General features: G+C 44.2%; 1 protein-coding gene across 1 annotated transcript in view; it reads right to left on the bottom strand.

The window, feature by feature from the left end:
* Nucleotides 1-9,830, bottom strand: part of WDR49 (WD repeat domain 49) — a 150,541-nt gene extending 140,711 nt beyond the window's left edge. Inside the window, exons 1-2 of the mRNA XM_020805758.3 lie at nt 6,490-9,830; nt 5,969-6,276 (exon numbers count right to left, since the gene is read on the bottom strand). Coding sequence (XP_020661417.3) covers nt 5,969-6,118 — 150 coding nt within the window. The 5' untranslated portion in view covers nt 6,119-6,276; nt 6,490-9,830. The remainder of the gene's footprint in view (nt 1-5,968; nt 6,277-6,489) is intronic.
* Nucleotides 9,831-12,986: the final 3,156 nt, after the last annotated feature.

Here is a 12,986-nt window from a genome sequence, read left to right as displayed (position 1 = left end):
GTGCACTTACCATTCAGAAAGACAATCTGGCATACTTATCAAGCCTTTTATAAGTTTATAAAAATCTAAGTCTACATAAGTTTTAAAAAGTCTATAAAAATCTGTTTACGCAGTAAATCTTTTACAATGCTTTCACTTCACACACTTCGGCAAGTAAGTTACAGATGTTGTCCCGAACACCACTCTCTTTAGTGCTTAATGATGATGGATTGTGTTGTGCTCTCACTTTGTGTCTAGTTTGGTTTTTTCAATTGATGTTCTTGTGATACGAGACAAAATATGATTGCGGTAGGAAAGGATCTCCTTATTTACTTAGTTCTAGGATAAATTATTGGGGTTAATTTACACCTTTTGATTTTCTCTTATTCATTGTTTCCTGAATATCCCTTTTAGTTATAGGGGTTGGTGCAACCCTCAGTCTTTAAATTACGGAGGGAATTCATACTAAATTTTCTGTGAAGCTGACCTTAACTTAGCTCTTTTTGCACTTTAACACACACTGATAAGGAAGGGGGAAGATCATTGACTTTGCCATTCTCTTTTCCTGGCCTTCACATCCTCTCTAGGACTGAAAGAGGAGGGGAATGGCCTGGCACTAACACTGTGTGCCTTCCCCCCCCCACACACATCCTCCACAGAAAAGTCTGACTACAAGGCTTCCATTACTGTGAACTCTGAGGATCAACAGATCTTCAGGGTTTCAGGCCAGATTCAGGCCCTACCTGAAGATCCCTGACCATCCTTGATTGATGGTCTCTTCTTCAAATAGTAACAGGGTCAGAATCTCCTTAGTTTCCACAATTAGACAAGATTGGGTGCTGGCTTGTGTTGTTTCTCTGAACTGTATTCACAGTCTTTTCATGTTTGGCTGCCAGACAGCTTCTAGTCAAAAGGAACACAGCCATATGCAAAATGTGAAGATAAAACACACACACACACACACACAAGAGTCGTGGTTAAAAAAACATGAAAGGAACAGCTGGAAAAGCCAGTCAAAGAGCTCGCTAAAGGCAATTTTAAAAATTTAAATCTCATTTTATTGTTGTATGCCATCAAGTCACTTCCCACTTATGGCAACAGTATGCATGTTAGAGAGCCTGTATGCCATTTAGGAGAGAGCAACAGTCAGAGACTCAGTAAGTCTTGGATCGGATCTCCATTCAGCCATGGAAACCCACTTGGGGGAGATGGTAGTGGCAATAGTCAAGTTACTCCTTTAAATATCTCCTGTACCTCAAAAACCCTGTCAGGGTTTCCATAATTTGATGGCATGTAGCAAACAAATGCGTCAGTGGCCCCTGAAAGGTCCTACATCAGTAACAACCTTGTTTAAGTCTTGCAAACTTGAGGAGCTGTTGTCCATTACTGATCTAATCCATCTCATTTTCAGTATCCCTCTTTTCCTGCTGCCTTCTGCTTTTGCCAGCATGATTGTCTTCTCAGACTACACCCAAAGTATGGTAGCCTCAGATTAGTAATTTCCACTTATTTCCCAAGCAGCCCAAGAGACAGCTGACTTTTGGGCAATAACCCTCTGTGCTCTCCTATTCTGCAAAATAAAACCTTTGAAAAAAAATCCCACTTGGTCTCTGACATTGTCTGTCAGTCTTGGGGTGTCATTGGCAGACCCCTGGGCTTACACGAATGCATTTTTTTGCAATACACATCTCAAAGGTTTAGGCTTGAATTTGATCCAGCACCCCCTTATTCATCTTTCTTGCAGCCCACAGTATGCATAAAGCTCTCCTCCAACACTACATTTCAAATTAATTAATTGTTTTCCTTGCTAGCTTTCTTCACCGTATGGTTTTTACATCAGTACATAATAACTGAGAATACTATAGTGCATTTTTTACTTTAGTCTTGGTCTCCAATGATGCATCCTGACTCTTAAGGATCTTTCCTACTTCCTTTATAGCTGCCCTTTAGTGTCTCTGACTTCTTACTTCTTGGATACAGTCTTAGTTTACACTGATGATGGATGCAATGTATGAACATCTGTATCTATTTCTTCTTCATTTTGACACTGAAGTTATACAAGTCTCTTGCAATCAGTATTTTTGTCTTAATGTTCAACTCTAATGTCGCTTTTGCACTTTCTTTTTAAGTGCATTTTCTCTATGTTTCTTTCCTATGTTTCCGGCATCACGTGCAGTCCTTCCGGTTTGTGCCTTTAATGTCTTTATACAACTTTATAAGATTTGCAAAAGATCTATGGAATCTCTGCCCAAATATTTATAGTCAAAGCTTTGATCTGATCTTTTTCATGTAGATATCAAAAGACGTGTGAGTGCTGGCAGGGATAATAAGTTGACAGCCTTCATTCCCACTGCTTGTACTCACATCCACTGGTAGATCCAGGAGGCTTAATTGCTTGCAAATGCTTGGAACCCCTGCCCTCTGCCACTTCTCTACCCCTGGAACCATTGGCCATCACAGAAGCCTTTGAATAGGAACCCTGCATGGGATCTTAAAGAGATCAGTCAGTGAGGAAATGACCCTTTTCCTGCTCCGTTAAAGCTAAGAAAGCAATACCTCTCCTGTGTATTTGCCTGCTTGGACGAACTCTGCTTTACAACAGCAAAAGAACGATGCAGCTCGAAAATGATTGTGGGGGAAGGTTCCTCAACCCTGTGACTTTCCTTCACTGGGGAAGCCCACTCCAAAAAGGGTTGCATGTCACATGTTATCTTTTCCTGCCAATCTGCAGTCTGTTATTTAAGGATGGAGCTACCCGAAGAACTGACAGAGGGCAGCGCAAGGAAGGAAAGTGATTGTAATCGCCATCCTCTCAATTAGGTCCAATTTAAACCACAGGCCTGACTTGCAGCGCTAATGAGAGATCAGAAGCGCTGCTTTTTCTGCTTTGACTCCCTCTCCCTCTCTTGTTAGTGAGGTGAAGGTTGACACGAGAGGTCCTCCCTCAGTACTGCCGTGGCAGACAAGGCCAGATCAAAGGGCCTGTGCTTCTCCCTGCACACAAACCCTATGACCCAGTGCTGCGGATCGCAAGAGAATTGGATTGGGTAGCAAGAAGGCAGCAAAGTATTAAAGAAAAGATTGTCAGAAGAACCACCCAGTGTGTGAGACCTAGACCCTGAAAAAGCTATTTTCTTCAGCTATATATCTCATAGATAGCCAATATGGCAGTGGTGGTGGACCTTTTTGGGCCTGAGTGCCCAAACTGAGGGGAAAAAACGCAGCGGATGGCGTGCCGTAACCGGAAGTGGTGGTGGTGGAACCAGAAGTGACAGAAGGGGGAATCCCAGGCATGGAGGTGCCTCCAGACTCCATTCCGGATTTGCCGCCAGCACCAGCTGCTCCACTGCCACCTGTTGAGGTGCCAGAACCACAGCTGCAGCCGCCTCCTCAAGTTTGGTTGTGACGGGGGAGTAGCGATCCGGCGACTTATGCCTCATGTGCCCGTAGAAAGGGCTTTGCGTGCCAGCTGTGGCACGCATGCCATAGGTTCACCATCACTGCAATATGGTGTAGTGGACAGAGTGATGGACTAGGCCTCTGGAAACCAGAGTGAGAATCTTTGCTGAGCCATGGAAACTCAATGTGGAACTGGTAAGCCCTATTAGGGTCGCTGTGTCAGTTCCGACATGATGTCATATAACAATGCCAACAACAAATATGTCCTATAACCCCACCCACACCCAAGATCTGTCATGCTATCTGGGGGAATTCTGAGACTTGTCATCCATAAGTAAAAAATTTTTCCAGCCAGGCTCGGCAGCCTCATGCCAATACCATTACAAAACCGAGGGTTATGAGTTCAGATATGATTAGTCATTTCTAAGTCTGTCAAGACCCTGCAGGTTTCCGAAGAGTTGCTTGGCACCGTGAATCAAATTGTTCAGGAAGAGCTGTTGTTCAGTGCCGGAGCACATGGTTTGCACACCTATAAAAATATTTCTGTTTGAAATCTTCACAGGGCTGTCTCCCACATTTTGCTACCTAAGGTAGAAAGCAGGCTATCTTCCCTAACCCCACCTACCCTGATTCCAGATATAAAAGCTGACCGTATCAACCATGGTGATGAAATGACAACCTCCGCTGCGCCTGAAGGGCAGCTGAGATGAATCTTAATATCTTTTATACTAGGGAAGCATTTGCGTGTCCACTTCGTGCCCCAGGCATAGGAACTAAAAAAGGACACATCTTTTAAAATAATAATAATAAAAAAGAGCTGGTGTTGGTAAAGTGCTTGCTAAAATGGGCGCCATCTCTGGGAAGATGAGTGTCACCAATCCAGACTCTCAACAGGCTGAGCTGAAATTTCACCCACTTAGCTGGAGGCCAGAATGAAAGGATAAGCCCTCAGACAAAATTTTCTCCCATTTCTTGAAGTTGGAGCACTCAGAGCCCCATTACTGTATGATGGCGACAGAAGAAAATCACAGTTTTTTTAAAAATTCTATGGGCTGAGAAAAGCTTCCTCCAAGGCTACTTTCTGCTTTTAAAGCCAAAAACACCTGCATGCCTTCTGGGGCTGACATTCCTAGCTGGTGGATAAGTTTGCCTTTTAGACTGACACTCCTGCTCTATAAGTACCTGCCATCCTTTGAGGCACAATTTTGGATTTTTTTGCTCCGCACCGTTCCGCTCCTCTGACTTTTGCAGCCCTTTAAAATAGATGACTGCCATTCTTATTTTTGTGCTCAAGGTGCAACTGAGAGCAACAATTTATTTTCATAGGAGCCGTCGCTGGATTTCTGTGTGCTTGGATTACAAAATGCCATCACCCCTTTTTTCAGTTTTTCAAAGTCTCTGCCACTGAACACTCTCTGGTCATGCTTTAAAATGACGGAGGCCCCCTGGGCTAAAATGAGGCGAGCATTAACAGCTTTTTAACCTGCCAACTGTTTTCCAAAGCCTAGGCACATGTTTATTTCTGTTTTTCTTTCCTCTCTTCCTGAAATATTATAGGCTCTCTTCAATCTGTGTAACTGCACAGCTTTCCTTTTTAATCCCAGCTAAGCGGCAGGTGATGCAGAACTCAAGTGGGGAAGGAAGAACACTCTGCACATGCCCCAGAGATATGCTGCTTGGGGAATTCTGGAAGTCATAGTCCAAAAAGACCAAAGCAGATGCCCGTGCATATGAAACCACTTTTTCTAGAGCTGGGCCCGGTCTTCAAAAGTAGGCTTGGGGACAAAATCATGGCACGTTCGGGCTCAAAATCATCCTTCTGTAACAAGCCACAGAGACTGGAGGGGGGGGGGAATCTTTAAAAGATAAGAAGCACAATCCAAGTCTTGCTTAAATATACAAAATGTAATGGATTTAGATGTGTTCAACGTAGCATGGGACATACTTACAGTTATACAGCAGCTTGTGTTGTAAGACCCTTATTACCCCAAGAAAATGGTTAGGATGCTTATGCTGAAACCCTTTTCCGAACAGGGAGCAACTTAAGTGTACATCTTATCTTAGTAGTTAAAGACCAGGGTTGTAGAATATATGTATAGCACATACACCAGCCGAATCCTGGAATTCCTCACATGCACAAAAATATAGTAATAGAAAATAAATCATATGTCAGAGGTCGCTGACTAGTTTACATTTGTTTCTTTGTTATGTTTATAGCATGTTTTTCCTCCAGTGAGTTCAACCTGGCATCTCTGGCTCCCCTCCCCTCCAGTGTATCCTCACAGCAGTCCTGTGAGATAAGGCAAGCTCAGAAAGAATGACTGGCCCAAGGGCATCCAATTCGTTTCACGGTTCCATAGCAGTTTGAGCCTTGATCACAACTAGTCCCATTTATTACCTGAACCAAAAGGATCTCGTCCACCAACCCATCCTTCACAGTTCCTTATTTCCCTACAACTCAGAATGTTGGCAATGTAGTCTCCCAAAATTAACTTCCCAAGTTCTGCTCACTTGCTGCCTAAATGATGCCTGAAAAGGTGATCTTTCACAGAGAATCCTACCCTTCTACTTCAGTGAAATATTCACTCACCTTAAACAGCTCTTGCATTTTCCTAAAATCACGGATCGTCAATCGGTTTTCAAGATGATCCAGACTTTTTGTGCTCCCCGAATCTTCACTCCCATTTGGAGACGGAGCAGCACCTAAGGTTTTTCTGGATTCAGATAGCTTGTCGTTCATAATTAATTGTCTCGTTTGGTAAATCAACACATCGGATTTGATGTTCTCCTTGAATTTTATGTTATTTCTAACTGTATTTTTCCCCACAAATAATTATTGGCACACCAGCTAGCCAAGGATATTGAGCAACGGTCTCTGAAATGTCAGGAGGGATTTCACTGGGAAACAACAGAAAGAACTAAACATGAGCTTTGGTTGCAATATTTTCATTTGTGTTTTTGAAAGGTTAAACAGTTGTTCTGGATAAATTCTATATAAACTAGAAAAACGTAAGTGGCTCTCTTGAAAGCAAGCACATTTATAATAATTTCTAGTTTGTTCCTGAAAATGTAATAAAAGTTACTCACCCATAGAAAATCCATTTTGCTTACCTTGTCAGTACTAATGTATTATTTATTTTGATTAAAATTCCATTATCTTTTCTGAATGCTTTCAATGAGCTTCAGCACTCCTTGTTCTGGAGTACAATGTTGATACTATGGGAATTTGTGAGATTGTTTTGAGTGGCTGGATTCCCTTTTCTTTGAGCTTTCAAGGGTTTCTTAGCAACCCTGCAAAACATGAGCTGGCAGTCCTTCTTCTGTCTTCCAATGAGTGGCTGAAATAAAGGGCACGATTAGCCACCCTTAACAAGAATCTCTCAAAGCAAGCCCAGAGAGAAGACGTGCAGCAGTACCATCAGTATGATGTAAAGGCTTACAAACTGTTTAGAGCGTGCGTGTGCGTGTGCATGTGTGTGCGTGTGCGTGTCTGTGCATGTGCATGCATGTGTGCGTGCACGCACACACGTGCACGCGCACACGCGCGCGCGTACATCAAAGAGCTTGATTAGTATGTTACTCTACTGTTAGTCCTACCAGCAATCCTCATGAACTTTTTGATCTGCCCAGTAACAGCTGTTGCAGAGTATTTGATTTTGATTAAATTCCTCTAAGCAGAAGTGCAGAGATTCACAAAGCAGAACAGCTTCAAGTTCCCCAGATAAGCCCACCCTCTTTTCCCATCAACTGGCACTTACAGTCTCAATAACTAACTCTGGAGACATTAGTTTGTTAAAAATGCTTTCCTTCTGAACAGATCAAAGAGCAAACTGAACAAACATGACTGACTTTGCAGCAACAGGCCTTAACAGACTACCTGACTGCTTCCAAAAGATTACAGGGAGGGGAGCTGAAAAGCAGAGAGGCTACGTTCTCTTTGAATCAGAGGCAGGGAAGGAACAACTGGTTACTGCTAGATACACTGACTAGATAGACTCCGGGAGGCAGTGGAAGACAGGAGCGCCTGGCGTGCTCTGGTCCATGGGGTCACGAAGAGTCAGACACAATGACTAAACAACAAAGATACACTGACAGTCACCTCAGTCCGGAAAGCTTTCTCCCTGCTACACCTACTAGAGCCAGCCGTCAAGACTGCAAAACTCCAACAGTTAATGGGTGATTCCTTTGACCAATGGCCAGAAACATGACAGTGCTGCAAACTTTTAAGAGTAACTCTAGTCTCAATCCTTTAAGAGAGTGCAAGGAAGATCAATAACTACCTCTTATTCTTTCAGTGGATTTAGTTCTACTAGTACAAAAAAGTTCAGGAGAAAAGATCCAGAGTTGATGTAGACAGGAGAGCAGGCAGAGGCTTATTAATGCAATGAACTGTAACCAAACTTTATAAAGTAATCCAGTCCCATTACTCTCTACAGTGCTTTAAAAGCTTTCTGTCACTCTCTCTCTATTGCTCACTGCAGTGTTAAGGTTTTTTTTAACATTCTATTTTCTTTTATTTCAAAAAGCATCACCTTGAGAAGCGAATGGCAAATGCACATCAAAATACATCTAGAAATGCATACAAATTCAATTTAAAAGTAACTTTGAAAAGGAGCTAAGAGCATGACTTTATTAGAACTCATTACAGCATTTTTGTAATGCAGTTTCATTGCGCAAATTTAAAAGGGAGGAGTTAATACATTACAGGTAACTGTAATGCCAGTTCGAAATTTAGTCTTTGCAAGACAGCTCACCCCTCCCGCCTTGAACCTATCTGAAAGTCATTCCTTAGGTGGTACACTTAGGGGTTGTGGCCATAGGAAACGCTCAAATGAGTAGCCCCCCCCTCCATCTATCAGCATCTAGGCGCTCAGAGGCAGCCACTGCCCTCAAGCAGCAGATTTTGCAGTACCAGTGTATTTTTGCCATCTATCCATGACATGGATCCACATGGATTTTAATGTACGCTCATCTCCAAATCATTGCCCATCTCCATTTCCTCGGTTGTGGCACTGGCATGAGAGGTTGGACTGGAAGGTTCTTTGAAGTGGCATATTTTCTCCCCACTTGTACTCTGCAAGGAGCTGTCCATGGAGTGCTCATGGTGCTGGTGATGAGGATGAGGCTTGCCAGGTCTCAGAGAATGAGCTGCTGTGCCAGGAAATGGCTGGGCTCCCCTGAATCTCCAGGCCAGGCAAACAAATGCGAGAAGCAGTGGTGGAAGGGAAGGAGTGAGTCTCGTTTATTGTTACAGGTACCCAACTCCAACCCTCTCCGAATGGCACCAGGGCTCACTGGCTTCCTGTGTCTGTCCAACAAGACACATGATATACTTGCTTTGGAGCTCAGACAGGGAACCATGAATGCCTAGCTCACTCTCTCACACATGCATTGAGAAATATTATGTTCCCAATTCCTGTGCCATCACAAGGCCCCACACCATGACTACACAAAGGCCCGCCCCAGGCATTGGGCCCAGGATAAAAAGAGGGGATGGGGAAGATAATCCTGTTACAACCCCTGACAAACAAGACAACACTTCAAAACCATTCCGGAAAATTCTTTTATTGGTTTTGGAAAAGAGGCTAAACAGGTATCCTCAGCAGAGATAACAACCTGGTTCAGCTCCAGCAGGATGCCTGCCTTTTGGTTCCTCGCATCTCCCTGGGGAAGAGGAAGCTTCAGGCCCTGCAAGTGAAAGAGAGAGAAAAAAACATCTAAGGGGCGAGTTCGTCCACTGCCGCCAACCGGCTTCAATCCAGGCGTATTCACCGACCAATGTTCTGGCAACTTCATCCCGAAGTTCCACCTGCCAACATGCATGGGCTTTCACCAGGAATATCCACCCGTTCATGTCTTCCACTCCGCTTCTGAAGCCAGCCTCTGCCAACTCCCAAATACTTGAGTCATGCACACGCCCAGCGACATCCCCATGGAATGCCAGCCAGTCCATTCACATACACATTCACACAGACACCAGACACCCACTGACACACACACATCTTCACTCCACCAGCCATTTACATACACGCCTGGGCTTCCATCCACCGATATCCACCAAGCTTCCACCAGCTGGTTTCAGGAGGCTAACGGCCCCTGGCTTCATCCGCCAACCTCTGCCGGCCTCCGCATTGCAGCCTCAGCCAGCTTCCACAGGCAGATTCCACCAGCTTCTGTCTGCCAACGTCCACTGACTTCCCCCTGGTCCATCGACGACATCAGCCAGCTTCAAGCCACAGATCTCCGCCAGCCTCGAGCTGTTAACTCGCAAGCCCACTTAGCAAGTTCATCTGCTTTTGCAAGAGAATTTGCCTTGGGCAGGAGGGCTGGGTCCCCATCAGCTGCTGCTGCTCTCTCTGCCGGACTGCCCTCTGGTCACTGGCCTCCCTTCTGGCCTCCTGCCCTGCCCAGCAAGCCTCTTTTATCTGCCAGCAGAGAGGTGGGGCTCTGTGAGGTCACCAAGACCCAGGAGAATGGGGTTGGGTTCCCAAAGCAGCAGCAGCACCCTCTGGATTGGCTGAGTCCTGAAGATGATGACAACAGTCCCTCTGATCATGTGATTCACCCATAAAAGCTTGCATTTTGCATGATCATTTTTAAATATTCATAGAATCAAAGTATGGTAAAATAATTGAGTTGGAAGGAGCGTACAAGACCATGGGGTCCAACCCCCTGCTCAATGCAGTAATCCAAGTCAAAGCAGATCTGACACAAGGTTGACCAAATTTATCTTGAATGCCTCCAACATGGATGCACTCACCACATGCCAAGGTAACTGGTTCCAATGTCATACGGCTCTAACAGTTAAGAAGTTTTTCTCTATATTCAGCCTAAATCTGGCTTCCTGTAATTTGGGCCTTTTATCATGTGTCTTGCAGTCTGGGATGAGTGAGAACAGATCCTGCCTCTCCTCAGTACAACTGCCTTTCAAGTATTTGAAAAGTGCTGTCACATCTGCCCTCAGTCCCCTTTTCTCAAGGCTAAACATTTTCAGCTCTTTCAGCATTTCCTCATAGGGCTTGGTTTCCAGTCCCCTGATCTTCCTCTGGGGAGTAGAAACCATCATCCTGGACATGACTAGAACAGAACTCTTCCAAATGTTGAAAAAAAGAGAAAACACCTTGCGGCCTGGTGGGAGACAAGTGAGCAGAGTGAAAATCTGAATTAGCCCCAGGATAGACCTGCAAGGGGAAAAAGTGATGTAGAAGAGAGAAAGATAAAGAGTAATTGTTGGAAATTTGGGAGGAGGAAAAAAGAATCATGACAGCTGAGTGGAGAGGAAGACTGGGTCACTGGATGGGTCCATGGGAGGACGAGCCAAGAACAGGTATGCCTCAGTAGATGAGAAGGAAGAAGCAGCGGGAGGCACGAGAGATTTGAGGGCTCCTAAATCATGCAAGGAGGAGCACCGGTGCTAATTTTCAATTAAAATGAAATACGCAGGCAACAACAACGAGAAGAACAAAAGAGAGCAGAATAGAAAATAACTGATAAAGGAGGAAAGCACACTTAATTTTAAATATTTTAAATATGACAAAGGTGTGGGGGAGGCAGCATGGAGCCACTGGAAGTGTTGCAGGGGTGCTCCTGTTCTCCCCTCAGTTTTAGCCTTCCACTGGACAAGCTAAAGGAAAACTCCTATTTCAAACCTCCTCTGCCTTGTGGCTATATCCACTCATGGAAAAGGCTTCAGGAGTTAACCTCGAGGCAAAATCCGGAGCTGGAGTCCCGAAGGCAGCATGTGTCGTTCTGCCAATTCCTGCGACATTGCTGGAACCAGTTGTATTGGCTCTTGCCTTTCCATTGGATCATTTCAGCAATGTGGAGAGGGGGGATCTGCTGCTTGGGTAACAGCCTATCCTCCATATTACCTTACCCGGGCTTCATGCTCTGGAGAGGACACTCCTCGATTCAGAGCATGTTACCATAGTCTCTTGAGACTGAAGGATGCCTATATATATAAAAAAGGACAAGCTAAATCCCCACATAACACTACTCTTTATGACTTTAGTAGATCATGAGTAAGTTTGGAAAGGAAAGAAAAATCTACCAATTATTAATAAGAGTTTGGACAATAAACTAATACCAGTGGCTGTGCTTTGCATGCTTGTACTTTCATTATAGCTGATGTTGTGGGCAGGTGGCCCAATTGTCTTGTTCCTGGGGCCCTATATTTTAGGTAAATTCACATTGATCCATTTGATAGAAGAACTTGCTTTGTAGCTAGACATTTGCAACCTGGACTCTGGACTCACCTCAGAGTCCAACTGAGCCGAATGGAACCTACTGCTGGGTAAGAAGGCACAGGACTGCCTCCCCCCGCCGCCCCCAGAGTGTGCTTCTGGATCAGGCTTTTAGTACCACTGCAAACAACAGTCATGGAAAGATGTATTCTCAGTATAGCACTAGAAAGAAGTCTTGTGAATGGAAATCTTAGCACACGTCAGGCTTTTGCCCATCAAAGCAAGAATACAGGAAGCTTCTCTGTGTGTCTAGTAAGTCGGCAGCAAATTCAGTGCCTTAGGCCCCAATGAAAACGAAAGAACACAACTACGGCTCTCTCTCAAACTGAGAGAAATCAAGGTTTGCATTCATAGACACCTGAACCACCAAGAGTTGGTTGATCCCACTTTGAAGTCAGCAAACTAATACCCATATGGTTCGATATAGATGTAAGCAAATTCAGCTGGGATCTGGAAGGCTTCCCCATTCCTTCCTCTCTGTAAGAGGCTTCCAAATTCTCTCAAAATGCTAGCTGTGGGTTTGGGAGACTCTCTGGAATAGACAGGATTTCCCCAACTGAACCTGTTGCATGAAGCTCCTCTAGAAGCAAGTGACTCTGCCTGAGTTTTAGAGAGTTGATCTTCCCCACATTAATTGGGGAGGTTCATAGAATATATCCCTTTCTCTTCACAAGCATTATAAATTCTATGTCCACATACTTGGGGGGTAAACTGGATTATTCCCAGGGAACTTATTTCTGAGAAAATATACGCGCACTCACAGGCAACCTTTGCAATTAGTAAGATTTACTTTGGGGTATACAGTGGACCCTCTTCTTACGGAATTAATCCGTATTGGAATGGTGGCTGCAGGTCAAAAAGTCTGTAGGTCGAGTCTCCATTGACCTACAATGCATTGAAAACCAATTAATCCCGTAACCGGCCATTTCTGTTCCATTTTGGTTTTTTTTCTGGTCTGTAGGTCAATTCTCCGGCTGCAAGTCGAACCTAAATTTTGCGGCCAGAGAAGTCTGTAACTCGAAAAGTCTGTAAGTCGAGTCATCTGTAAGTCGAGGGTCCATTGTATATGTACATCTGAGCCATATATTAAGTCGAAGAAGACCTGTGAAGACTTGGAAAATAAAAGGAACTCACACAATCGAAAGAAATTTGAACATCCATGTTGGAGAAGGGTGCCACATTCTAGCAGTCTCTCCAACGGCTGTATCTCAATTTAAGTTGAATGCTTTGACCCTCTCCTCCAAAACACATCAGATACCATGACTTACATTAGATGCCTTGTCCTTAGATAGAGGATTGTGTGTCTGTGTGTGTGTAATTGGAATAGAAGGCTTTTAAAAATATGTCAGTTATGATAAAACGGGT

The sequence above is a fragment of the Pogona vitticeps genome, chromosome 3 (genome assembly GCF_051106095.1).
Source record: "Pogona vitticeps strain Pit_001003342236 chromosome 3, PviZW2.1, whole genome shotgun sequence".
Classification (NCBI taxonomy): domain Eukaryota; kingdom Metazoa; phylum Chordata; class Lepidosauria; order Squamata; family Agamidae; genus Pogona; species Pogona vitticeps.
This window is presented reverse-complemented; position numbering and strand designations above follow the sequence as displayed.